We start from the raw sequence: 27915 nt of genomic DNA, 5'->3' as shown, positions 1-27915 counted from the left end.
TGATCTATTTAAAGTGTATCAATCTACTGACAGGAAAGTCTCACAAAACCTCAACAGCAATGAAATTCCAGAGGTCATACAGCTGGGTACGTGTGTGTGCACACCCATGTAAGTGCTTCCACTGGGAGCAGTAAAACACTTCAAATAAATCTCCCAGCTGTACCCAGTGACCACACTGTGGTTTGCATCACTGAGTCTCTGAGTACGCTTATCTGACTTCTGATGAAACCCATCTTGAAGATGCTCTTCCAGGGAGCACACACCTCACACAAGCTGTTACTGGGCATTCCATAAAGCAGATGAGAATAAAGCTAACTCAAAGTAAAAACTTCTAGATGGGTATCATGGGGACACTGTGCCCTCAGCACCAACTGTTTCACTCTCGGAATGTGCTCTTGTTGCATCACGCTATTATCTAACATATACAAAGTCAGAGAGAGGCGAGTCCACCAACCATACAGTACATGGGAGCTGTGAAGACAATTTTGTCTGATTACTAAAACACCAAGTTAATTACTAGGAACTATGCAACCTGGGGGAAGAGGGAGAGGGTAGAATATGAACATGCAAAAGAGAATCTGATTTAAAAATGTTTTAATGCATCTTTGCTTCTTACCTAAGAGTTACTATCAAAGGAGCTGGAAACACAAAGCAGTTTCCACTGAGACATTAAACATCTTCCATTGAACTTGATTTCTCTACTCCCTGAAAAACACAAGTACATGCATAGGGAGAAGGACTTCCATGCTTATTTTTCACTTGTCTCTCTTGCCTCTATGAGGACATAGCCTGTTATCTTCACATTGCACTTAATATCCCTACCTTTCTCTGACCTGACAACATCTTTCTTGATACTGCACAGGAGAAGACACGTACTTCCAAGAACACTGCTACCACAGTTCCACCCAACAGCTGCATATGGAGAACAGATGAGGAAGCAGTTTTGCCAGGTGGAAGGATCTCAGCTCAGCATCTACCAGGACACACCCTTCTTCACCACAGCTTAATATAAAGGAGTGGGAAGAAAATAATTTTGATCAGCATCACATGATTACCTTGAAGTTAGCAGACCAACTCTAGGCATTTGCTTCCATTCTGAGATGGCTTCAAGGTGTTATGCCCAACTCAATTCAGTAAAATTACAGTGGCTACTTCAAAAAAGGTGACTGATCCTAAAGACCTGCCAGTTCTTACCAGTATCCTGTTTACTAACTTAAAAACTAAGATTTGGTTTTGGTCTAGTTACATTAATAATAGAAGGAGAAAAAAAAAATTAATCAATCCCTGAATGGTAAGCACTAGGAAGTCAGAGTTAAATAAATGTGCTTACTGAAGAATGTGGTTTTACAAAGATTAAGTGAAATAATCATATCAATATGAAGCTTTGGGTTTTAATAAATCAACTATTTCAGAAACAGATTTATTCTTATCTTTTATAATATTTTATTTTTTTTAAATTAATTGATTCCAGCAATATAAAAGTTCCTTAAAATACCAATGCTGTTTATAACTGGTTGAAACTCAGAACAGCTTATCTCTCGTACATCATTACAGTTTTTGGACAAAATAGCCCCATAAAAATCACTTGAGTTCAGGACTGGCGTCCTGGGTTCAGCAGTAGCAGTCATTTTTCTCCTCCTTGGTAGCTGGGGCAGTGCAGTGTTTTGACTTTCGGCTCGGGAACAGAGCTGATAACAATGATGTTTTGGTTTGGCCAAGGACTTCGTGAGCCTCATGCTTTGCCAGGGAGGAGGGGAAGCCAGGAGGAAGCAGAGACAGGACACCTGACCCAAACTGACCAAAGAGGCATTCCATACCACAGCACGTCATGCCCAGGATGTAACTGGGAGTTAGCTGGAAGGGCTGGGAGACTGCAGGGTTGGAGAAGGTATGGGTCGGTGCTTGGTCGGGGGGTGAGTTATCGGTCGGCTGGTGGTGAGGTGATGTATTCTCTTCCCTTGTTATTTCCTTTATCATTATTATTATTGGTGGTAGCACCAGTGATTTGTGTTATACCTTAGTTACTAAACTGTTCTTATCTCAACCCGTGGGAGTTGCATTCTTTTTGACTCTCCGTCCCTCCAGAAGTAGGGCGAGGGCAAGAAGAGAGGGGAAGTGAGTGAACGAGTTGTCTGGTTTGGTTTAAACCACGACAACTGGGAAGACCACCTGCCAGAAAGCACCAAACAGTAAATGAAAGGCATGTACTGCAGAAGCAGCAACATGCTGTCACAGGATGTCAGATCTGACCATCACTGTTTGTTTGTCAAATTGCTGATGAAAGACTGCTGGCTTAGCACTATAATGATACAAGCCAGAGAGTTCAAAGAGTATTGCGACTTTCAGAATTCAGCTTGACTCCTCAGAGTCAAAACAGCCAATGTCAACTAATACACTTTCCTATTAAAAAAAAAAGGCAATTTTGACATCCTAGGTTAGGATGCTAACAGCAGCTCAATGTATGCAGTATCAACAGTTCACTGTCACTGAAAAAATGCTTTGTTAAAGCTGTTAATCCTTTTGATGGGACACTTTTCCTTAAAGTTATCCAACCTAGAGACAAGAAGCTCTTTTTAAAATTAGTTCTGATCAGTCTATCATTAAATGCATGGAAAGGGCTATGACTAACATAGCAAAACTTTAGAACACTTCCATTGATGATTTTCCAAGACTATTTACTTAAAATAAGCTATGGAAAAAGTATGAGCCAAAACTACCTGAGGTTGGGTACTAAAGATAGATCAACCTTCATATACATTAAATAAAATTTTAAAAATCTTTAAAAATTAGAGGGAATGCAGACCGATTTGCAGGCAAGCAAAAACAAATGACACATGCAGGATGTCTTTGATAAACATCTACTGCAAAGTGTAATGCAAGCAAAATGGAAAACTACAGATCACAGCACAGCCCAGTTTCTTTCCCCTCCCACACAAATATCATTACATTAGCCCTAAGATAACTCAGTCAAACCAAGAGTCACGCATGGTTTCAGACTTCTCCAATGTCAAAACACTTCCAAAGATCAGGTACAAGTATTGCATCCTGGACTTCAAGTAAACTTAGACACAGCACTTGTTTCAAGTCGGTATTTATAGCTTCCTCCAGTCAGCATGTGGAAAAAGCTTACATCAACCTATAAAACATCTCACAGGTTATACCCTTAAACTTCTATTACAGCAAATCCACTAGAAACAACAGGATCTCGCATACGGTTTATTTTCAAGGATTGACAGTTACAGTGTCGAAAATTTGTAACAGGAATATAGCAACTTCATGAGAACAACCTACTTACGAAAAAAAACAAACCCAAACCTACTTACAGGGCAAGAAAGATGCAACTAAATAGTGAACTATGGACTAACTGCACATCAAACTAAAGGCACATGGAAGAAAAAAAAATTATTTTTTTCTGGTTAAGCCCTTGATAACTGGAAATTAAAGCTCTTCACACAGTACTGATTTGACAATGCCTTCCAACTCATCTGTCCAAAAGGATGCTTTGAGATCTTGCACATGTATCTGTACCTTGTTGGGCATAAAACACAGCAGTTATTCATAAAACTTGAATAAAACATGAAAATAAACAATAAACAGTTGCAGGATTATGACTGGATGAAGTTTCTGTCTCGGATGCAGAGCTCAAAAGCAGTCTGTTGGCTAAGCCATGTCTGAATTCAGCAATGATTTCATTCATGTATTCAACACTACTGTCATGACTAACTCTATTAATGTCACTTGATCAAAATAATACTTGTAATCCTGCTAATGCCAGCCGTGGTTAGTGAGCACTTCTCAGCTGTAATGTTGACTTAACCAGGTTAAGAGGACTTAATCTCTCTTCTTCAGTTCCCTCACCTGAGTGGATACAACTGCTTATGGTCTCCAGTGAACTAAACTGTGATTTGTTAAATGTTTCTTTTTAGTGGGTTCTTCAGTTTTGTTCAATATACAACCTTAGGAAAGGAGCAAGAGAAGAGGACTGAGCAGGTGAAGCAAAAAGAGAGCTAAGGCAGTGTCTCCAAATACTTGTCAGTAGTTTCTGTCTTTTTCAGACAAAACCAGGCCTTACAGTAGGCTGAGTTTGAGGGGTTCTGTCAGGTTGGGTTTTTTTTTTTAAACACGTAATACAAGATCTCCGCTTTTCCTGACAAGTATATTCCACGCTAGTTGAATAACTTCCAAGCAATGACAGTGTTAAAAAACAAGGAAAGTATTTTGCACAGGTCACTTCATGGCCCAGGATTACTCGAGTGAGAGGCAAAATAGACAGGTTTTCTAGAGCCAAGACCTCAACAAGCAAATGTAGAGAAGTTTCTCCACACATAGCAAGGCAAGAGAATAAGAAATACTATTTAAAGCTAGCTTAAAGTTGTTTATAAACATTAAATTCTTACTGAAAAAGTGAGTTAAGGGAAATACACAAATTTGAACAGAAGTTAAAAGCCACTAAGCACTGCAGTTAGCTTTTAGTTTGAACAATAGTCCACAAATCTCCACTGCAGACCGTCTGTGCAGCAAGTATTCTTCCTCATGTTACCAATCAGAAATGTCTATTTTATTCTCTCAAGAAAATTTCAGTCTTTAATAGGTGCTAAACTGAATTGTTGACACCAGCATGAAAGCTTTCTGAAATATACTCAGCGCAAAAAAAAAACCAAACCAACATCTAAGAAATTAATACCAAAAGACTCATTTCTAAGGCACAGAAAAAGAAAAATAAACATTCTGATATACAGCAGTCACCTAATACCTTGAAATGTCATGCTGCTTTGAGCAGCATGACAGAGCCTTTCACACCAACTTGAAAGAGTCAGTGCTTTTTTCCTATTGTACCTTTGTCCCACTAACACAGTAAGTCTTCCCATATGTCTCAGTAGCACTGAAGAGCACTAACAGAAGGATTATAGTCTTCCCCCTCTTCCTTGCTCCTCAAGCTGAAAGGTTCCCATACTCTGTAATTATGATTTGCAACTCTATTTATATTCTTACCTTGGAATATTCAAACGTAATCAGTATTCACCTTGTCTCTATTGGCTTCCTATGGCCACAGGCAGAACTAGGATCAGCACAGAGTTGCAAGTCACTCTTAAACATTCATTTCCAGTTTAAGAGCAGAGGGCCATCACAGAAAATGTGCTGTTCGGAGGACCTGGTGTTCCTTAACAACATGCTGGACAACAGAAGTGCTGAGCAGACAGTACAGGTCTGGCACAAAACAGCAAGCTCTTGTATACCTTACTCGTTTTGACCTGATAAATGAAAATTAGTTTTATCTGTAAAAAGGGAACTAAGCTCAAAGGGACCAGCAGGTGGGCATATCACAGCCCCACAGTTCCCAAACCTACATGCTAGAGCACAAGTTACTGAACCAGTCGAATTAAAACTGCAAACAGCTGCAAACAAACTTCTGCAGATGTTACTCATGTACGCTTCACACCCATAATTTGCAAGTCAAGTAATGCCAATATTTGTGTTCTGCAAGTACATAATTATGTTGCTACAGAACATAATATTCCTCTTGGAAGTCAGACGCAGGATCAAGAGATTTAATTCACTTAAAAGCAGAATTCTGGTTGAGACTTCACATACCTACCGTAACATGCGCACTACTGCGACTTTTTTGCTCATTATTATGTGTGTGAATAGTCAGTTATTTCAGCAAGACTCCATACGTTAAAAGCAACTTTCAGGAACACTTATTCACTAAGTCAATAATGTCTGTAATCTTTTATTACACATACGATCAAAGTTTCAAGAACTGGACTTTAACTTTAGAGTACAATGGTCAGGTTTCAAAACCACAAACATGAGCGAGAGTCCTGCTAACTACATACTAGAAAAAAAACACTTCAGCTTCCTGGACCTACTGAAGTTTAACAATACCACCTGCTGCTTCCTCAGTAACAGAACTCTACTTTTCAGCTCAGTGTGATACTAAGTGCCATACCTCTAACATCACCACCTAGATGAAATTCATTATTACTGTATCTGCTGGTTTCTACTAGAAAAAAAAAAAAAGGCGATGAAACAGTGAAGACATTCCAGAGGTGGTGGGTTGCTGCGTTTGGTATTTTAGGAGAGGATCATTTAGTTGTGGTCAGGTTAATACTTATAGTCCAATTTTTCACTCCCAGAATTACAAGTCCCTTAAGATGCAACTGAGATTAAGAGTCTATATCTGCAGTTTAGGAAGATAATTATAGCATCTCTAATTACCATCAGAACAAGCTTTACAAGCTTTTTTAGTAACACCACGAAATAGCCGTATGATTAGAGACCATTACAGTTTAAAATCTGAATTGCAATTGCAGCGGCTTCTACTTGTAGGTCCATTATATAACTGCAGGATCAAAAAGGCTATTTAATTTTCACCTTTCCCACTTGACTTAAGTTTATTCCCAAGTGACAATTTTCTAGAGTTGAAACCATTCTCTCTTATAAAGTATAGTATTGCTGTAAGGTTTTTTCCATATAATTTCACAATACAGACATTCAAAATTAATCGAAACAGTTTCCATATAAACCTGCAAGTATTTAAAGTATAAAAATTAAACAAGAAACACATAAAAAGCTATTATAGAACAGTATTTGAAGCATACATATAAACATTGAAAAATATCCCATAGTTAACAAAACACCTACAGCTGTTTTATGCTGCTAATACAGAAAAAAAAGCTACAGTTGAGTTTACATTCCCTGTACTTCTGTTTCCAAGTCTAGTGTAATATTCACTGATAGGAGCTGATTAAAAACAAAAAAATATTATCAGCAGAAGCTGAGGATCTCTGATCTTCAAGAAATACTACTTCAGTTTTGAAAAGACCCTTCTCACTTATCAACAGCCTGACTTCAAACTCAGGAGGCAGGAGCTCCCTGTTCTCTCCCAAGTCAAGAGACAAGAAGCAATGCTTCTTTTCAAAAGGCCATTACAACTGACAGTACTTATTGGACTGCCCCAAATGAAAATATTCTCTTCCATGCTTTGGGAAATAAAACAAGTTTGTCCTCCTTCCTCTACCCATAAATACACATTTTTAAATGGAAAATTATTACCTATCAACACAGCTGAGGATATAACAAATCTTCCTGTTCTGCAACACCAATAAAAAAAAACAACAAAACCTTAAGAAATTACTTCAAGTGAACCATCATACAACACAAGTAATTAGTTACCTTCATAGGAAATTTTAGTGCAATTTAATGATTGGAATTTTTTAGATAAAATAACTAGGAAAATAATTTTAAAATAAATTCTTAGAAATGTCAGAAGGCTGAACACATAAAGGAAGTTTCTATTAAAACATGCAAATGCCACACTTTGCAAAACTTACAGAACCCAAAGAGAAAGAGAGAAATACGAGCGTATTTCCCTCTCCCACTTTCCCCCTTTTCTCATTATCAGTTCTAGATTGCAGTGCTAGTGAGCCAGCTACTCTCTTCACCAAACAGGAACATATTATGCAAAAAAACCATAAGAAAAAGCATTAAGCATTAGAAACCAGTATCCTGGACAACCAAGTCATTAAACTTCATTTAGTGGAAATTACATGGATCCCACTATTTCAAACTTCCACCTAATAGCTAAACACAATTTTTGCTGAATGCACATTTTTACAAGCCTCAAAATACTGAGTAACCTATAATAACAGGCAAGATAAACCACATACCATCAACAAAATGAATAAGCTCCATTCAATAATGAAAGGGCAAATTCATACTGAATACTACGTAGTTTGGGTATATTAGGGTGGGAATTGGGTTTTTGGTTTTTTTTTGGTGGAGGTGGTGTTCAGTGGTTGTTTTTTGGTTTGTTTTTTTTTTTTTAACTAAGAAAATCTTACATTTCCACAGGCTACAAAGGCACTTGTCCTACGGACGAGTCCTGAAGACTACACCAATGACACCTTTGAAGCTTTCAGAAAGGTTCAATCCTATAATATGATAGATAGTACTTAGGAGAGCAGCAAAAAAAGAAACAAAATAAACCCCCACAATATTTACTGGTGCTTAATAATCACCTAGAAAGGAATACATCCAGGTTGCCCATTACCATTGTGCAACCCCCAAGCTTGCATCTCTAAAATGAAATTCCTAGTAACTGATAAAAAAACTTTGCACTTTAAAGTTTTACTCTTCTAGATATAATCTTAAAAATCCGACAAATTATTTCAAGTGCAGATATAAACCGGGACAAAAGCCTGGTACTTATATAGGAGGAAACATCAATACTGAAGAGTTAGTTAAAATAACTTTGCCTTGGTCTCGGTATTATTACTCACCCGCTTTGGCCCACTAAAAATCTTCCTGGTGTTTTCCTTAGATTTATCACCTTGCTTATTTGTGGATTTCTTATTGCCTTCAAGCACACCAGGTGTATCCTCTGAAAACTCCAGAAGATCTGTGAAAGGTAAAAGACACAAAATATCCATATTGAAAGTTATTGAAGTGCTAGAGCATTTCTTGCATCTGGCATTTACACAGGTGTAACTTAAGAAATTATATAATAAAAAACCCGATCTGCATCAGAAATATCAGCTTTAAAGCCAAACACAGTACTGGATGGAGCTCAGGTTTCCTGGCTAGACCGTCACAATACATAAAATATACATCACAAGGTTTACAGTCATAATTATTATAGCACCTCTGGCCCCTTGTGTAAGCTTCAAGTTACCATTTCCCATTTTGCACTCCTGTGAATCCCAGGTTGCCATTTATACGTGCTTACTTAATGGCTTACTGCTACACCTCTGAGCAGCAGGCAAATTAAACAGTAGATGGGGTTCTTCAAGAGAGTGAGATCAAGAGATTTATGAGAATACTTTTCACTACAGTTACAGGATGGAAGAATGGATCTCACTTCTCACAAAGGCAGCCTGTTTATATTTGCTTGTTCTGCTATAAACACTATTAAAAAAAAACATGGTCATCAACTCAGAAAGGAGTCAGCTGACAAAGTCAGACTCTGAAACGGCCTTTCAGTGTATTCAGTACTTGCCTTAGCAGTGGTTCTACTACTCAGTTCTGGACAGTAAATCTGCAATTCACTCATCTAATTAAATTCTTTTCCTGTTTTGTTGTTTGGGTTTTTGTTTTTCCCCTTTAAACTTGTATTTGAAGCATCACCCCTTGGAGAGCAGCTTATGCTCTTTTTACTTGGCACAAACCAGAAGTTACCATAAATTTCAAGCTGGAAACAAAAACGGGCACAGAGAAGCACTATTTCATCTATCAACAGTTTAGTAAACCTATCTATTCCAGAGAAGCTGCTACTATTTGAAAACTGCACTGCAAAAATACAAGCAGGTTGGATTGGTTACTCTTAATCTCAAGTGCACTTGCATCCAGTGAAGAGGCCTGGCCAAGCACCTAGGTAAGGAGGCAATCAAAAGCAAATGAGGCAAGCAAATTTATAAATATACTCACAAGGACACAAAACTTACCTAGTCTGGGGAAAATAAACATTCTTAGAATAAGGCTCAAACATTTCTTAAACTGCAGTAAATTTCAACAGGTTTGGCAGCACCACGGCAGCAGGATGCCTACTGCAAGGCACCCACCAGAACCAGCCTCCTGCATCCCAGCCCACTTTACGTTTCAGTTTAGGTGTACAATGTTAGTACAAGAGCTTAACAACTGAACAATCCCTCTGAAAATAACTGACCTTTTAAAGATCTTTTGATCAAATTCATCTAACAGAGGAAAAATACCAAAGACCAATTCTCATTAACTTAAAGCAAAACTGCTTCTAAATCTATACAGAAGCCAACTTAGTCCATTGCTGCAACTTGCCCATTAAAGGAGTCAAATCAAATTGCTTTGATACATATAATTAAAAAAAATAATTAAAAAAATCCTGAAATACTTTTGAAGAAGCCAGGCCCTGAATACAATTCCCAAAGAAAAATCAAAGGAACAGACCTGGATCCTCCTATCATAGGTTAAAAGCTAAGAAGTTCCTTGGTTGACTCCAATAATTACAAACATGCAAATCATTCTAGAAACACAGGATGTGTTTTCACCCACCAAATTGGCACAGTAATTTGTGCCTTGTGCTAAGACTTGAAGCTGGTGTTGTGGTTAATACTGATTAACGGTACTCTGTATCAACTAAGCCACAATTTTGAAACATGTAGGTTTGTTTGAATTATACTCCTGTGTGATCCTGAACAATCCCATTTAAATGAGGTACTTTTCAATCGGACCCCCCTCCCCCCCGCCCCACAAAAAAAAAAAACCAAGCAAACAAAAGAAAACCCAACCAAACCAAATCTGCAAACCCCTTCTTGGTAAAAATGTTTCAACCACTAATGACAACAGGATAATTCTGCATTTTTGATGTTGCTAGCACATAAATGCTTTTATGATTAGCTTTGTAAGATTATCTCCAATGCTTTTATTTAAGCAATGCTCTCCGAGACCTTCCAGGTATCCTAAAAGCCCTCTCTGCATACATACCTTGCCAGATTTTCAGATGTAAACTAAATAGGTCATAGGGGAGAAATCTTTAGTTTGCATTAACCAAGCCAGGCAAAGACACAAGTAGTTTGGTAAGCCGTGACACTAATGAAGCTTGTTTTCTACTGGCTCTCTCTTGTATTACTGTTTTTTTTCCTCCTCACAGATAAGATGAGCATATTGACCTTTTTCCTCAATATGGGAGCATGTAAGGCCTTTTCCCCTGTACCTGACCATTTCAAGGTATTTATGATCTTGGAGCTCATTTGCCTGTCTCAGCTAAAATTGGAAAGAAGTTCAAAGACCAACTAGATGGCAACACCACAGTAAATTTCCCTGGGAAAAAACAACCCAGATTTGTTTAAGTGCCCAAGGGTAATTCTGCAGTAGATTTTGAAGTCCAAATAGGACTCTGCCTTAGAGGACTTTGATGTACTATTAACTGACTAAAAACATTTAACCAATTAAGGTGATTCAATTTTTGAGGAGATCCAAAGGAAGGAAAAAAACAAAACTAACACCAAGCAGGCTTGCTCACCAGAAAAGAGCTGAGTGATAGATGCTGGTACACAAAAGATACTCTGTCATCCAAAAAAAATTACAGGAATCTGATCTTTATCACCAAAAGAAAAAAATGAATGCTTGACACAAAGGTTAAGTTGTGCATCAGAACTGATTTTCAAAGCAAAAGGCTAAGCTTCAATACTTAAACTACAATAACAGGATAACTGCTACTGTAATTTAAAATCAAGAAAATTCTAAGTTCATCATCACTATACTGCTGATGAAATATATAATGAAGAAGGAGGTAAACCAAATAAAAGTAAGCATGTTAGAGATGACTGAACTTCACACATTCCTTTAGCAGAAGGTTTCAGGGCAACTTCTATATCATGTTTATGTCAATCTATATAGAAATACTGCAGTGCTTAATTTTAGTCAGCATTTTTTATAGTTTATTTAGATTTTTGCTATGCCTGACACTTTCTGTAATAATTTTATTGTCATTGGCCAAAATGAAATGTACCAAAACAAGCATTACCATAGTCCTAGGTGCATCAGCTGAAGAGGTGGGAAATAGAGCATTCTGAGACTGCAAGTTCATAAGCTAAATATATTAGAAATTTTACTGACCACACAAACCAGTGACAACCATGAAGGGATCTTTAGAAAAAGACAGAAACAAACTGATGGCACAGTTAATTCCAGAAGTATAACACCGTTCCAAAGATACAGGATTGCTCCTCAAAACTGATGCTTACAGTTGTATTTCGTTAAGCCTTACTCTTTGTCATTAGTTCAGACTGCTCCTGGATACAAGTCCTCATTGAGCTGATATAGTCAAGTAATTAAGTTATTTTCCTCCCATATTAAAAGCTCTCTTTACTAGAGCCATCCTGTAATCTGGCTAATGAAATTGTACAGGTACTGCTTCACATCTAGTAAAGTCTCACCAGTGCTTTCAGCCCCTGGCATTCTAGAAGACTATAGCTGGGAGACCCACAAGTGAAATAAAGGAGCTTTTGCTTTGCTGGGCTTGTGAAGTTATGAAGTTTCTTCATTACAAAGAAAGATCTGTGAACAGCATCTAGGACTTTGAAATCCACACCTCATGGTTTGATTAGTTTTTTGTTTGATTTTTTCTTTGTGGATTTTTTTGTTTGTTTTGTTTGGGGGGATCTGTTTTTTTTCTGTTTTGTGGTTTTTCGGGGGGGGGGGGCGGGAATTTTTTATGCTTTTGTTTGAGATTTTTTGGTGGGCTTTTTTAACCATTTTAGCAGGGAAGCCTATTGCAGAAGTAAACAAAAAAGACTTCAGTGAAAGTCTAATTAAAGTTGAATTTATCCGCTTTGCATTTTTTCCTGCACTAACAATACTGCCCATCCAATTTTTAGTACTTCCTTGAATTTCATTTGCAGAAACATTTAAATACGTATTTTTAAACTTACTTCCCTTCAACTGTGAGCTACTAGAATGGAAGGAATAGTCCACTGAAAGTTCAGTTAGAAAATCTTTGTCTTGTGTTTCATACTAAGATTCTGAAATATATTCCATAAAAGTAGGCCTAGATTATGGTAATCACTAAAACAGTGCTGTGTCAAAAAAAATATCTAAGATTGTAAAAGAAAGTATCAAATCTCTTGAAAAACTGGCTATGTCATATCACATTCTTTACACACAGAGTATCAACATCAATCTTAGGAATTTCCGGGGCTGGAACTCAGAGAGGCAATCTGGCATCTCACCTGTCAACCTGGAACAGGAACACTAGAATTTTATCTGTGGATGTATTCATTACAAAAAAGAACAGCACACACAGACCTCAGGTAGCATTAGCACCTCTCAGTACAGTCTGTAACTTCAGAAAGAAAGGCTATATTGTGCAAGATGTTCTGAAAGCTTTTTCTGAGACTTGGCATTTTCCATGGACACAGAAGTCACTTTTCTTCCAGTATGTAAAGACAGAACCTCACACCAATGCAACATATGCTACTACAACTTCAGACTCAGATCCAGAAGTCCTTGATAATTTTTCAGACTCAGCATCACTGTATTTTAGAACTTTAACATGGATGTTCCAAGTGAACCTTGATGCTCAAAATATTCAAAGGTCTCAGAAAAGGCAGCATCAACTGTATCAAAGAGCCCTATGCATTTTAGTGCAAAAATCAAGACTGTTTTGTCTTGTGCATTTTAGTGCAAAAATCAAGACTGTAGTAATGCATACTACAGGATTGAACTAGGCAATGTGCTGCAACTTAGGGAAATAACCTTGCATCACCCTTTCAATTTTCAGAGAAAAACCACAAGTCAAATCCAACATAGCTACAGTAGCACAAAACAAATCAAATGAGCAAAGGCAATGCAAAATAAAGGGGAAGCATCTTTCAGCAGAGGTCTGAGAGGCAGCTCTAATCTGAGGAGTGGAGAAATGTATTAGGAAACTAACATAACACAAACTTACATCTACCTGTGCAATGGAAATCTCTTAGGAAAGTATCTGTCATTTCACAGAGAAATAATTTGTGATACCTCAGAGTATAATGGCCTCCTCGATGAACATAGTGCTGAATGCAAACTGTAGGTACTTTAAGGCTCCAGAGAAAAGCAGATGAAAGATTTAATGGGTCAGCACATCAGCTGCATTAACGGTGTGATTTTTTTTTTTTTCCCTTGGAATAAATGGCTGAACAAAGACTCATAAGAGAAAGGGACTCAGATGGAGTATTTCATAAGCAGCCCTGTAAGTTAAATCCATTTACCAAAGAAGCTGGAATGCAAGTGTCTCATCATTATTACATTTTATGAAAACAAATCAAGTTGGTTTTTTTTGTTTGTTTGAAAACACAATCTTTACTATAATACCAGTATCAATTTGGCCCATTTACAATTTACAAAAAAAAACCCAGCAGTTAAAGTAGCCTTTGATTATAAGGCTTACAGACAATTCTGGTTTTGGAGAATGCTATAATTAGATTAATGAACTTTTTTCCTATGAAACTTTATTTCTAGATTATATTAACAGAAGCTATCTGTAGGAAAAAACAGCTTCTCCAACATTTGCAAAGCTAGACTTAAGTCCTCCCCTCTCCCCATCACATGAAATACATCTTGCCAAAGTCTTAAAAATGTTAACAACTTCAGTGAATGGATAAAAACTTCTCATTCTTCATGCTCCAAGAAGTTCCCTAAAACAGTGGCAGTGTTTTGAAATAGTTATTCCAGCATGCATGATTCTTTGGCATTAGACTTTTTCAGAAAGAAAAGGCTAAAAGAAGCCTTTCAAAGTTATTCCTTTTCTTCACCAACACATCTCAATCTTAATCAAAGTCATTACGTAGCACCCAACAGACCACCAAGCAAGCCTAATGTTTCAAAGGCACTCAAAATACCAGAACTTGCTCAGCAAGCGTGCCCATGCAGAAGATTGGGGTAAAAGCAAAAGCAGAAATACATCAATATGCAGAGGCACACTCAAAGCCACTCATCTGACTGGCACCCCATCGGTGCTCACAGCCTCTCCCTTGAGCTGTGCATCCTTGGGTAAGAGAACTTGAGAAAGGTCCAAACTGTTTACAAACATATCCAAAAGCACAAAAAGGAAACAGGTATTTCATATCTTCAAGAGCTACTTAAATTTCTGCACTCAGCTCCATAATTCTACGTTGATGTGGAGCTTCTGAGGGAAGATATCTGCCTTCCAGGCATAGGCACTGTATGCTCAACACACCAAAAAGGTAAGAATCTTCTGGTTAAAAAAAAAAAAAAAAAAAAAAAAAAAAGCGAAACCAAAACCCAAACCTCTACCCCCTGGCAAGAGGTTGAGAGGTAAAAAGTGTACTACAAGACAGGTATGAGGCACCAAACAGGACCACAGTAGAAATAAGGAAATTTAACTTTTACATTTCCAAATCAGTAATCAAAAAACTTTCAGGTATACTGCAAGAAGAGCAAAATACAAAGGTCAACTAGATTTAAATGTTAAGTATGTATTCCAGAAGAGTTCTGCTTACCTGCATTAGTACTGAGCTGGCTATCCTGGGAACAGTTTTCATTGCCATCAGAGGTTGACTGTAGCGAAGAAGATGGTGCAGCTCTATTTCGTTTTTTGTTAGCTTTCCTTTCCGCCACCTGCCACTCTTCATCTTCATCCTCACTTTCACTCAAGTCATCAAACCCAAAGTACTTGATTTTGTAATTGGAACTCCCAGAACTTCTAGAGGCACCTTCATCTCCCTCTCCCTCATCTTGATCATCGAACCCAAAAAATTCTAACTTGACATCTTTTTTGGATTTGGTATTGCTTGGTCGAAACCTGGTTGTAGTTTTTGTAGTAGCAATGTCTGCTTTTTTTCTTAAGCGCCCAGCTTCTCCCAGGTCAGTAGGGGCTGTGGTGGTAAATTCATCAATTCGTTCCATGGTATCCTGTATAGTAACATTGCAAACTGACAAGCAAGATGGATGTAGAACAGTGTAGTCTCTAGTCCGTCCAACCGTCCCTCTAAAACTGGTCCCGCTACTTAAAGGAACTTTTCTTGCTGAGTTCAGACCATCATTATTTGACTCATTATTTGCTTTGGATAAAGACTGACTAGTGCCATCCATTAGCTTGTCAAAATTTGTTGCCCCCTGCAGTTTTGCTTTGTTGGATCGACAGTACGTCCTACAGTTGCTTGGCCTAGGAATAGTTTGCACAAGTTCTTCACTAATGGCTTCCTTTGGGTTTTCAGTATCTTCTTTATCACACTCCTCATCCTTGCTCTTCATCTCTGAGAGACGTTCATTGTCAAAATCTAATATATACTCTCCAGTTCTGGTATCTTCAGTATCATCCTCCCATTCATACAAGTGAGTTCTTAATGGGCCCTTCGTCCGAGATGTTTCTGATGGACAGTCTGTTTTTCCGATGTGGGAGTCCCAAGAATCAGGCAAGTCCTTGGCTTCAATGTTATATCCAGAAGTGTCTGTAGTTTCAGCACTGTTTTTGTTACTGTCTTCGGCGTTCTCATAACCGAAATGACTGTTCTCATTATCTTCATTCAAAGTCTGTATTTTATCTACAAGAAAAGATAACTTTATAACTAAAAAGCATTATAAAAAAAATAACATCCGTGCAGGCAACTTTGAAGTCACAATGTAACAGCAAATACTCAGTGGTCAATGACAAAAAACATTAAAGAGGTCCTTATCCTCCTGTTTTATACATTCAAGCCTTCCAGTTTAAAATTTCCTTCTGAGGTCAGGAAAGGGGATGCATGGGCAGGTTTCAGCTTGTCCCTTCAGATATTCCTGGTCTGAGAACTAGACAGCAGTGAGGTATCAGCACGGAAGAAATTAAAATCAGTGTGGACCACAGAACCTACTGATGAAGTAAGTAAAATTGCTGAAAATTAACCTATAATTCACTGCCTACCTCACTAACTGTACAGCTACTAAAAAACAGTGAAAACAATCCACTAATGTATCTGTACTAAAAACAGTAGAGTCCCTGTTACAAACTGTACCACAAGTTTCAATCAACGTACTCCAAACAGAACGGCATACAACTTCAGTGACTGTTATTTGATTTTTCTGTTCAAATTAAAATATTTGGACTTCCATGAGAAATAAAAAAATGCAACAGTTTTTATCACAACATTAAATCACTTCTGAAATGCAAGTTTTTACAATTAAGGTCTACAGATCTGAAGAAGAGCTGCTGCCACAAGTTAGTCTTGCACTTCCCCAACCCATAGCTACACTTCCATCTTATGCTCTCAAAGAGAACAAATTCCACCATAAGAACCCAGTTTTTGTAAGATTTGTTTCCAGCTGACCAGCATTCACACAATAGTAATGCCAGGGAAAACAGTACGAATTCTTCCACCTGTTATCCTCTAAACTGGTAGGGAAACCATTCCCCTTGGTTTCCGCAAAAACCAACAAAAGCTAAGTGGATTTGGTATCAGAGTTCCATGAAGATAATATCATCTGCATCTGCCATGCTCTGTTGCTGTACCTCACACAAAGATACCCAGAAACACAAGTGTGTTACTTCCTGGAAACTAGATGAGCAGAAATTTCTTTGAAATTTCTGAGACAGTATAACCCAAGGTGTCTACTGTTACTATCAACCCTCACTGTACCGGCTGCCTGGGCCAGGAGAAACAAGATAAGAAGCGTAACTGGAACGCAGAGGACCCTGATGCACAGAAGAGTAGCACATAATGAGATAAACTGGAGAAACAGAAGCAACTGGCACAGGGACAAGTACAAAAACAAAATGCTGGAAGAGAACATGCTTAGAAGACACAGGTGCAGAATGCTACAGTAATAAAAGAGGCTCCACTGGCAGAATGCAATAGCTAAGGTTCAAATCTGTTAGGCAGCAAATGCTCCCTAAATTCATCACTAAAATGAAGGCTTTGGCATTTTTTAGCACTAGTCCTGACTGCAGTAAACTTCATCAGCTACCATTTACCCAAATGGTACCAAAATTTCACAGCACTGACCAAAAGGTTACAACCTTCCTGATGAGGAAAGTGAACATCACTTCTGCCCTGGCGCTTTTGTCCATTTGTTTTCAAAATTACAACCACATCATGTAAATGCCATCCTTGCGTATGTGGTTTATAAAAGAACTTTGAGGTGCAAGCAGAAAATTCTATTTTACAAAAATGACTACCAAGAACAGTTTTGCAAGAAATTGGCTTAATCCCAGCTGAAATTCTTCTGGGCGACGGGACAAGCACTATCTCACAAACTGCATTTAAGGTCTCTGGGGTCCACCCGAGGTTTGTCAGAGGTTTACATACTCGGCAAGAGTATGTGAAATGCAAAACTAAATTCCCCAAAGCACAGCCTCAGCCACCTCAGTGGTGGAATCTTCTTTAAGCTTTTTCAGTATCTATGCATTAAACAAAAAAAAATCTTGTTATTCCCATTTCAATCTCATGCTTGTGATAATCTAAGCGGCCAAACTAAAATTAATCTTTCCGTAATCAGTTTGACAGTGCACAGTATGTTCCTCCTTCACCCATATGTTTAACATTATTGTGCAACTGAAGACTACCATAATACTCAGACATTAAAACCACCAAATGAAACTCAAAAGATTTTCTGATTTTCTCACTAAAATACACTTATTTTGCAGCCTCACCACTACCATTCCATATAATTTACTTAAAGTCTAAGCAATATTTAAAATAAGTACATTAACAATCTGTCTGTCTTGGCTTACTAAACAATACTGAATTGTTGGGAAGATGTTCCAGTATGTATATCTGGAAAGGGAACGGTTTTCCCATCCCAAGGAAGTATGGGATTTTAAAGAGCCACATTTCATACCAGGACTAAATAAAATCTCATCTTCCCAGGGAAGCAACAGAATATATATGTGGGTTTGCACATTGCAGCCCAAGACTCAAACAACTCAGGAATCTCTTTTGAGATGAAAAAAGCTGAAATTTAATTTTACATTGTCTCTTTGCTTGACTCATGAGCATCTCAGCTACAGTATGTGCTCTTAAGTAGAAATGATGATCAACACCTCAAGCCTAAAAACAGTCTGAAGAGGCCAAAGATACATAAAAATATATACAACTCATATTCATCACAGGCATTGACAAAAAAATTAATGGAAAAAAAAATCCAAGAAATCTGACTCCAAAGAAACATTAATCAACATCCTGGGGAATAAAAAAAAAAAAAAAAACGACAGGGAAGAAGAATAGGAGTGAGTGCCCCGTTTTGTTGTTTGTTTTAATTGGGGTTTTGTTGTTGTGGTTTGGTTTGTTGGGTTTTTTTTGTTTGTTTGTTTTAAACACTCTGCTACTAGGACATCACAAAAATCTTGACTAGCCTGTAATACATACAGAGAGTATTTTCTGTAAGAGTGAATGTTAGTTATTTTTGATGGTGTAGTTACATGCACTGAAAAATTATTTTAAAAGTTGTTCTAGAATATTTTAGAATGGGCCAAAATTAGCCTAATATTTGTAGGACTCTGAGCAAGCAACACAGTCCCATTTAGTTGTCTGTGACCTATTAAGGGCACAAACCTTTGTACTCTTATTGCAGCAGCCTCATTTGGACAAACTGAAGCATCAGTTGACAGACATCACGATAAGACCACTCCTACTTCATATCTATTTTCTCCATTTCATTTTTCTGGCTGCACTGAAGCTGCTACACTTTTTCTTCCCAGAGCAGCTCCTATTCTCACCTCCAATTTCACACTTACCCAACCTGCCTGCTCTCCTCATGCTTGTTCCCAACAGTCCAAAGTACAAAGCTAAAGAAATTAAGCTAGCTATTAATTCCTCAGTGCTACTCTCCGCCACCTCTAAAAGAGCCACCAAAATGTACACGTACTCATGGTATTAGTACACCTGCACATTAGTAAAATTTGATGAGACTGGCTTTAAGCAGTAGCACCACACATTTAGTTCTTTCAGACTTGAATTTGTTGTTTCTCTTCACCTGTAAATGTGAGGAAAATCACCTTCTCCAGTCAACTCAGCTGACTAATAAATAACAAGACCATTCTATCCTAGTAAAACAGCTGTGTTTTGTTTTACTGCACTTCTATCTTAAAAGTCAAGCACTCATTAGTAACAGCCCTTTCTGTACCACAGTGGGACTTCTGCTGCCTTGCTATAAGCTATGCATCATTTTCCCCATGTTAATTTTCATAATGTTAATTTCCCACGTTCTTACGGAGCTTTCAATTGTCTCTGAAAAGACTTCACAGGTATCAACCTAATGTTACATCTCACTTTTCACTCTCAGCTAGTAATTTAATACAGCATAAAAATTTACTCAGCAAGTAAGTGGCAGTTAACCTCCCCTTTCATTCTGTGCCTATCCAACACCAAAACTTTATAACCACACAGTACTTGAGTAGTTTTAGCAACTGCAGCACAGCGGTTTTTCCATCTCAAATAATAAGCAAAGCTGCTGGAAAATGGAACCAGTAAACTGTTTACCATGCACCAGGTACAGAGTTTGGCTTTAAAACTGAATCATCATAATGCATTAGTAGAAAACTAGGCAATGACATTTAGAGAAATACTTCCTTGAAGGATTCAAACGCTCCTTTTCATCTCATCAGTAGGTCAACAGCTATCAGACTGAAGCTTCCCTACCAGGAATTGCTGCAAATCACTTGCTAATTGCCCAAAGGCACACAATACCAGCAATTCTCATAATATTGATTTTAAAAATTACTATATTTATCGGTAGTAACTATTACAGCAGAAGCTAGCATGATTGCAGGAAACATGTAACATATAATTTTATTTACAGATATAGAAAGCACAGAGAAAATAAGAGAAAATGAACTAATTCTGAATTACTAAATTCTGGAGTTCAGAGGCATGTGATATCTTCTCCCAACTTTAACTACAACTAGGCTCTTTTGGGGCTCAAATACCGTAATAAGTCTCCCAAGTAATTTCAGATCAGCAATAGCATGTAAGTACATAATACACCAGAGAGGCTTTCTCCCCACCCCCTCAGGTACTAGCACAATATTCTTAAGAACCTTAACATTTTCCTGCAGCAGTCATAATTTGTTTTCCATTTAAATTTCTGGAAGTGAATAACCTGAGTATGAGAGAACCAATGTAAACAGCTGCCATGTTTAAATTACAAGTTAACTGATAAAGAAAAACGCTCACAAACATACCTCTTTACATTATGTCACTAGCAAGGTAAGAACGTCTTAAGTACTGTGGTTAATTAAAAAAATAACTGAAAATTCTACTCTTTCCCACCGAACCCACTGAAATCTTTTCAGAGCTGCACATGACCTAACTTCACAAAGCTGTATTTAAGTGATCATGATAATTATTGTCCCAAGTAACCTTAGTAAGAGGACCATTAACAGACAAAAAAATCAAATTCATACACTGCAACATATTAAATTTATGAAAAATTAATAGCTTATATTCCTCTAGATATATGAAAATGTTCAAACAGTGGGAATGTGACAAAATCCCACTGCTTTTTCTGTAATAAACCTTTAAACATTAAACAAATATGCATCAAGACTTGTATCATTTATACTAGACAGATATAAAGAGAATATTCCATCTATATCTTTTTTAAACAACACATTTAATTTAAACGCTCATTTATTAGATGGAACAAATGCTATTCTACAATAGCCGCAAAACAGAAAATGTGTTGTGGCTACCACGAGTAGCCATGCTGGGACTAACTCTTGTCTTTTCATTTTTAAAGCCATGTACAAAAGGAAGAATGCAATTCTAGACTTTTGTTTTCCTAAAGACCTAATTTTTTTAATTTTTTTTTTTCAGAGATAAGACACCTACATCCTTCAGCTCGACAGCTCTCACGGTTTTGACATTAAGACATCTCAGATTTCCAATTTATTTTTTTTATTAAGTACCCACAGCACACCTTGCCCTTAATTTAACAGGTTTTTCTTGTTAAGGAACTAACGTCTACCTGAAAATGCGCTCCTAAATAGCCCTCAGAAACACTGCTCTCTCTTTATTGTACTGTATGAGAAAAAGAAGTATTTCCACATCCAGAAAACATTTAGTTTGATCACAGCAGTAAAAAAAGACACCATATTATTACAGACTTCTTGAGATGCTTAAAGGTCTGAAAAACTGCAAGGCTTTCATAAACTGCCAGAGTGAAGAGAATCACTTTGGTTTAAATTGTATGCCATCCATAAAAATAGTGTTTCAAACTGAACATTACAAGAAAACAAGGTAAGTTACTAATTGGAAACAGAAAAAACAACCTCCTATTAGGCTTCTTGCCATCAATCTTTAGCTAAATATTCCCTTAAAGAACAAAAAAAAAAAAAGAAGGCAAATAGTTTTTTCCAGAGCAAAAGCCGCATCACACCAGCTGGCTGGGGCCTCTGGTACTAATTCAAGTTGCCTTCTAGAGCAGGTGCTTAACATAAATCATAAAATCAGAGAATGGTTTGGGTTGGAAGGGACCTTAAAGACCATCCAGTTCCAATCCCTCTGCCATGGGCAGGGACACCTTCCACTAGACCAGGCTGTTCAAAGCCCATCCAACCTGGCCTTGAACACTACCAGGGCGGGGTATCCGTAACTTCTCCAGGCAACCTGTTCTAGTGCCTCACCACTCCCATAGTAAAGAAAGGGGAATATAAGGAACCTCTCTAATCACCAGGCTCAGAAAACTTCACTTCTGAATTGATGATGAAATTATAAAAAGAAATTGCTAGAAGAACCAATAAATAGACAATATGACAATTTATCTCCCCACTTAGCAAAGTGATTCCAGTAACTTTATACTGGCAAATGACCAACATCACCTCTAAGCACAAGGCAAGTTTCTGTGACACATGTGAGCATGACACCAGGCCCTAGAAATGAAGCACCAAGACACCAACAGGAACAGCCAAAACCCAGCTGTATTACCTATAGCTGCAACAGGCCAGCAGAGTACAGAGTGGCCAGAAAAAGATGCCCAGTATGAGAAATAGTTCAGCAAGTAATTAATGCAAAGTTTTCCTACTGGCTATTTTGAAAGTAAATACAGGTAGAGAATACTAGAAACTACCTGAAAGTACATGGGGAGAATGGGGGGTTTGGAGGGGTGGGTGGCAGGACAATAATTTAAGAGATTGCAAAGTGGTTCCAGGACCCTGAAGTGTTTTTCCAGAATTTGCTATACATTTTGCCAGAGTGGCTCTCTTTTGTCAAACTACAGCTACTTATCTTTGTGCCTCGACATCTTCACAGATTCCTCAGAGAATTTTTTAGACACAGCTCAAACTAGTATTTTCTCATATCACTGATGACATACTAGAATATTTACAGTAATAGTATCCTCAACTTAAAAAGAACATGGAACTGTTGGAACAAGTCCAGATGAGGGCCACAAGGATGATCAGGGGACTGGAGCACCTCCCGTATGAAGACAGGCTGAGGAAGTTGGGGCTGTTCGGCCTGGAGAAGAGAAGGCCGCGTGGAGACTTCATAGCAGCCGTCCAGTATCTGAAGGGGGGATATAGGGATGCTGGGGAGGGACTCTTCATTAGGGTCTGTAGTGATAGGACAAGGGGTAATGGGTTCAAACTTAAACAGGGGAAGTTTAGACTGGATATAAGGAGGAAATTCTTTACTGTAAAGGTGGTGAGGCACTGGAATGGGTTGCCCGGGGAAGCTGTGAATGCTCCATTCCTGGCGGTGTTCAAGGCTAGGTAGGACAGAGCCTTGGGTGACATGGTTTAGTGTGAGTTGTTCCTGCCAATGCCAGGGGTGCTGGAACTAGATGAACTTAAGGTCCTTTCCAACCCTAACCATTCCATGATTCTATTCTAATTAAAGTTTATTGATGCGATTGACTGATCACAATATACTTTCAGCATCTGGGTACACGTTACAAGAACCATCCTCATTCCTTCTCATGGTTCATCATAATGGTATTGACTACTGCATTAACTCAAACTTGGTTAACATCTGCTCCGGGCAAGGCCTAAAAGCAGTAAGCAGGTTATTGCAGAAAGGGGAAGCCATGAAAACAACTCTTAACAATTCTCACTATTTCTCATAGGAGATCAGAAGTTTGACAGAGCCTCCTTACTTGAAGAGAAAACATTCAAGTTCGGAGAAAAGATAACGCTCTCTCCATTGACTACTGAAGCTGCAAGAGTTAACAATTCCAAATCCTGATCCTTAGGGTACAGCATATACCAAGATGGATCCCAAAATAAAGTGGAGAAAAAAAAAAAATAAAAAAAAATCCCTTAGGAAAGCAAACAACTCTTCTTGGTGGAGGGAACACACACAAGAAAACCCAAAACCCACCAAACCCAACATATACAAAAAAAACCCTCAACACCCTCCCCCCCCCCAAAAAAAAGCCTACACAAAAAAAAACACCAAAAAGAACACACCCATAATCCACACCAACCATTAAGAAAGGTATCCTCCAGCCTAGTCCCCATTTCAATTTTATTCCCATTATTGTAAACTGATTGGCTTTAAATCTGAAAACATCATTTTCAGCTCCATAAAAATCAAATCATTAAGAATCTAACACTACCTGCCTGAAGTCAAACACTGCATGCTTTTGTTAACGATTTAGAGAGAGAGGTGCAGAATCTTATTTGCTATTTTTAAGTTACCTGGAACACGGGGCAGTCTCAGGCTGTGTGAACAATGTTGATGTAAATTTCTGTCCTCAATAGATCTGGGACTGACAGAACAAACAAAGCTTGTCGCCCCACAACTCAACCACCTCCCTCTGCACTCTCCTCAACACCAACCTGTTTGACTGGGCATGACACAGACCACGCTGCAGATCATGAGCAGCAATATGTGCTGGCTAGCCAGCCTGCTGCTGCCTTCTCAAATGAATTAGGAACCTAGCTGTAACTGCACTTTCCTTACCAGCATGCAGACAAGAGAGAGGTAAGGAAACAAATTAACTGAAGTGTGTTTTTCACTCCACCATTTTTCATTGCACTTGGAATTCTATTGTATCTTTGAAATCTCTCCTTACCACTTCAAGTTTGATCAAAACTGGTTAACAAGTACAAATGTTATTAGGAAGTTGAAGTAAAGGACAGTCAATATTTGCCTTGGTGTGCTAAGAAAGCATGCTAAGATGTCAAAATATTATCACATATGCAAAATAAACTCTCACTTCTTTTTTCATGAAAGAGTTCCCAGTATTAAAAATTATCCCTACTAACTTGAACTCCAGGTTAGCTTTCTCTCATTTCTACCAATTATTCAATGTTAATCAAAGCATCCTCCAAGCTACAAGCAACAAGCTATGCTGCCTTCTTTAGCTTTTGCAGCATGAAATCTTACGCTCCTTCACTCCCATGTAACTAGCTGTAAAAGCCTTCATTTTAATACCAAAAGGAACATGGTTGAGTTATTACTTGCAGGAAAGAAATCTACAAACTTAAACTAGGTAGTATTAGCTACAGAAACTAACAGAATTAATTGTGAACGCATAGATAATATTAAAGTTAGTCTGAAGCAACGAAATCTTTAAAAGGGCAGGCACATGGCATGATTCCAATTTTATATTCCTCTTTATTTCTCTTCAAATAGAAACCTGACTACCCAGACAGATGCAAAAGCACGAAAACAAAAAACATCAAGGAAAAGACAGCAGTAAGAGAAAAGCATATCCAGGGCTTTCAGCTCTGTCCAACTACTGAGAGCACATATGCCAACTACATGAGCTACAGCTCATGAACAGACCACTGACACAGGATGAGGGAAAGTTTGTTAAGCTCATTATGAGCTACAGCTCTGCCTGATGTTCCTGTACTCTCGGAATTATTTATTAAGGCTCCATTACACACTCACCCATGTTCCCAAGCATCCCTTTGCTCTACAACTTGAAGCTGACAAAGCTAAACGAAAAGACAAATCTTGACAAAGTGCTTGTATCACATTGCTCATTTCTGGGAAGAGAGCCCAAATGAGATGTACACACAGTGTCTTCTCTGGTTTGGACAGAAAACCAGCAACCACAGAGAAGCCATGCTTTTCTTCAAATAAGAAAAAGGACTTCTTTACAGTTTCTCTCTTCTACTCTACATTGGAAAATCACATGTTTTGGTTGGAAAGGAAAAAAGGTTACAAGCTAAAATCCTTTGATCCATTTCCTACCTGTGACTGAACAGTTGAAAAACACAGAAAAAGCTTAGGGATATAAAATACACAATTGCAAGAAATGGGCAAAATTTACTTAGATCAGTCATTATCCATGGATGCCCATAAAATCTCAAAAAAGCAGTGACTATTAGGAGACATAAACAGAAGATAAGCGTAAGAGCCTCAGAAGATGAGACTCTCAAGACCAGTTGCATGGTTAACAATCACTAAAAGAGCTAAAATTATAGAATCACAACATCCATAGCTATGATGACAAATTCTTAATTCTGGTTCTCCACACTCTTTGAATCTAAATGAGTTTCCAACCAGTTTGCATGCAGGTTGGATAGACAGTGTCTCTTAGCAGATGTTTTAAGTGGCATCTTCCTTTGCAGAAGAATTCCCCAGAAAACACGGAAGCAGTAAAATTTAATTTGCTGTCACCACATAACTACTTTCCTTAAGAATAGTTTGCTTTTCTTGTTTCCTTTCCAGCATCCAGAACATGAAAATTCTAAGGAAATTCATATGAAATGTCTGAATTTATTATTTATTAAGACTATGTTTAAAGCAAGCTTAATCACATTATCTCTTTTCATTTTAGTTAGTGTAGCTATTCTTCTAAACATACAGTTTGCGAGGCAGAAGGCACCTTTTCTTCTCTCAAATCACCTAGATGCAGCAGTTTGGTAACACAGTGTTCAGCGTCTCTGATAAACCATTATTTTAATTCCAAAAACCTAACAGACTTTCATGTTTCAGAACAGGAGACATTTCTGTGGCTCCACCCTGCGAAAGGCTGAGCCCTAACCACCACTGTGGTGCCACCTACCATGATCACCATCATTTTTTATCAAATTAAAGCCCTGTAACTTCCTTTTTTGTTTTCCTATATAAATATTTTTGTCCCAGTTGCACCTATAGTCTTACAGCTTACCTTAAACAGGTGGAATAATCACAGAATCATAGAATAGTTAGGGTTGGAAAGGACCTCAAGATCATCTAGTTCCAACCCCCCTGCCATGGGTAGGGGCATCTTGCATTAAACCGTGTCACCCAAGGCTCTGTCCAACCTGGCCTTGAACACCACCAGGGATGGAGCATTCACAACTTGGGAAACCCACTGCAGTGCCTCACCACCCTTACAGTAAAGAACTTCCTCCTTATATCTAATCTAAACTTCCCCTGTTTAAGTTTGAACCCATTACCCCTTGTCCTGTCACTACAGTCCCTAATGAAGAGGACCTCTCTAGCATCCTTGTAGGCCCCATTCAGATACTGGAAGGCTGCTATGAAGTCTCCACGCAGCCTTCTCTTCTGCAGGCTGAACAGCCCCAACTTCCTCAGCCTGTCTTCATACGGGAGGTGCTCCAGTCCCCTGATCATCCTCATGGCCCTCCTCTGGACTTGTTCCAAGAGTTCCATATCCTTTTTATGCTGAGGACACCACAACTGCACACAATACTCCAGGTGAGGTCTCGCAAGAACAGAGTAGAGGGGCAGAATCACCTCCTTCGACCTGCTGATCATGCTCCTTTTGATGCAGCCCAGGATACGGTTGGTTTTCTGGGCTGCAAGCATACACTGCCAGCTCATGTAAAGTTTCTTGTCAACCAACACCCCCAAGTCATCCTCCACAGGGCTGCTCTGCATCACTTCTTTGCTCAACCTGTAGCTGTGCCTGGAATAACTGCCATTCCTCCTCCTCTCTTCTTTCTAATCTTGCTTAAAACCTCATTTGTTTTCTTTCTGGTGAGTATATACGTGAAAGACACAAACAATTTTTTTCAACTGCCTAGCATCTGCATATTTACATTCATAACAATATGAATTATAATGTGACTCCACAGACACCGATATGCAAAAACCCAGCATACCACACAGCATGTTATCAATGCCCGCACCAAACTTGCATGCAAAGTCCACAACTCTCTCAAACAAAAGACAAACTGCCATTTTAGTAAACAGTGCTAAAAACCCCTTCCTAATGAAAGGAAACTATTTTTTGTCTTCCAAGAAAAAATTAAACTTTGAAGAATTGTACACCACCACATGCAAGATTACTTGGTTGGAAATCTAAAACTAAAATGATCCCGAAGAGACAGGAAATAGTACAACATCAAATCCAACAGTCAGAAGAGATGCCACAATTGCAGTACTAGAGTTGTCACAGCTAGTTAGCTGTGCCATGCCATCACCTCTGGTGGGAAGTCTGATGAAACAGACACATTCTTCCTCACTGGTAGCTCTGAAGGGCATCTTCTGCTCAGAACAGCAGAAGAAAGCCAATCCAGGAAGTTAATTATTTTCCCCGTTGCAGGGAAAAGACGACAAATTGTCA

At 38.3% G+C, this 27915-nt stretch overlaps 1 protein-coding gene across 5 annotated transcripts in view; it reads right to left on the bottom strand.

Moving 5' to 3' along the window:
• Positions 1-27915, bottom strand: part of WAPL (WAPL cohesin release factor) — a 70517-nt gene that overhangs the window by 33818 nt on the left and 8784 nt on the right. For all 5 annotated transcript variants that reach the window (XM_057421494.1, XM_057421496.1, XM_057421497.1 and 2 more), the window contains 2 exons: positions 14973-16016; positions 8283-8401 (listed from right to left, as the gene is read on the bottom strand). In XM_057421494.1, coding sequence (XP_057277477.1) covers positions 8283-8401; positions 14973-16016 — 1163 coding nt within the window. The remainder of the gene's footprint in view (positions 1-8282; positions 8402-14972; positions 16017-27915) is intronic.

This window comes from Pezoporus wallicus, unplaced genomic scaffold, assembly GCF_028554395.1.
Source record: "Pezoporus wallicus isolate ANWC-B61680 ecotype Strahan unplaced genomic scaffold, APGP_CSIRO_Pwel_v1 contig_4816, whole genome shotgun sequence".
NCBI classification, from domain to species: Eukaryota; Metazoa; Chordata; class Aves; order Psittaciformes; family Psittacidae; genus Pezoporus; species Pezoporus wallicus.
The sequence above is the reverse complement of the archived record's forward strand: the minus strand, read 5'-3'. Positions and strand labels throughout refer to the sequence as shown.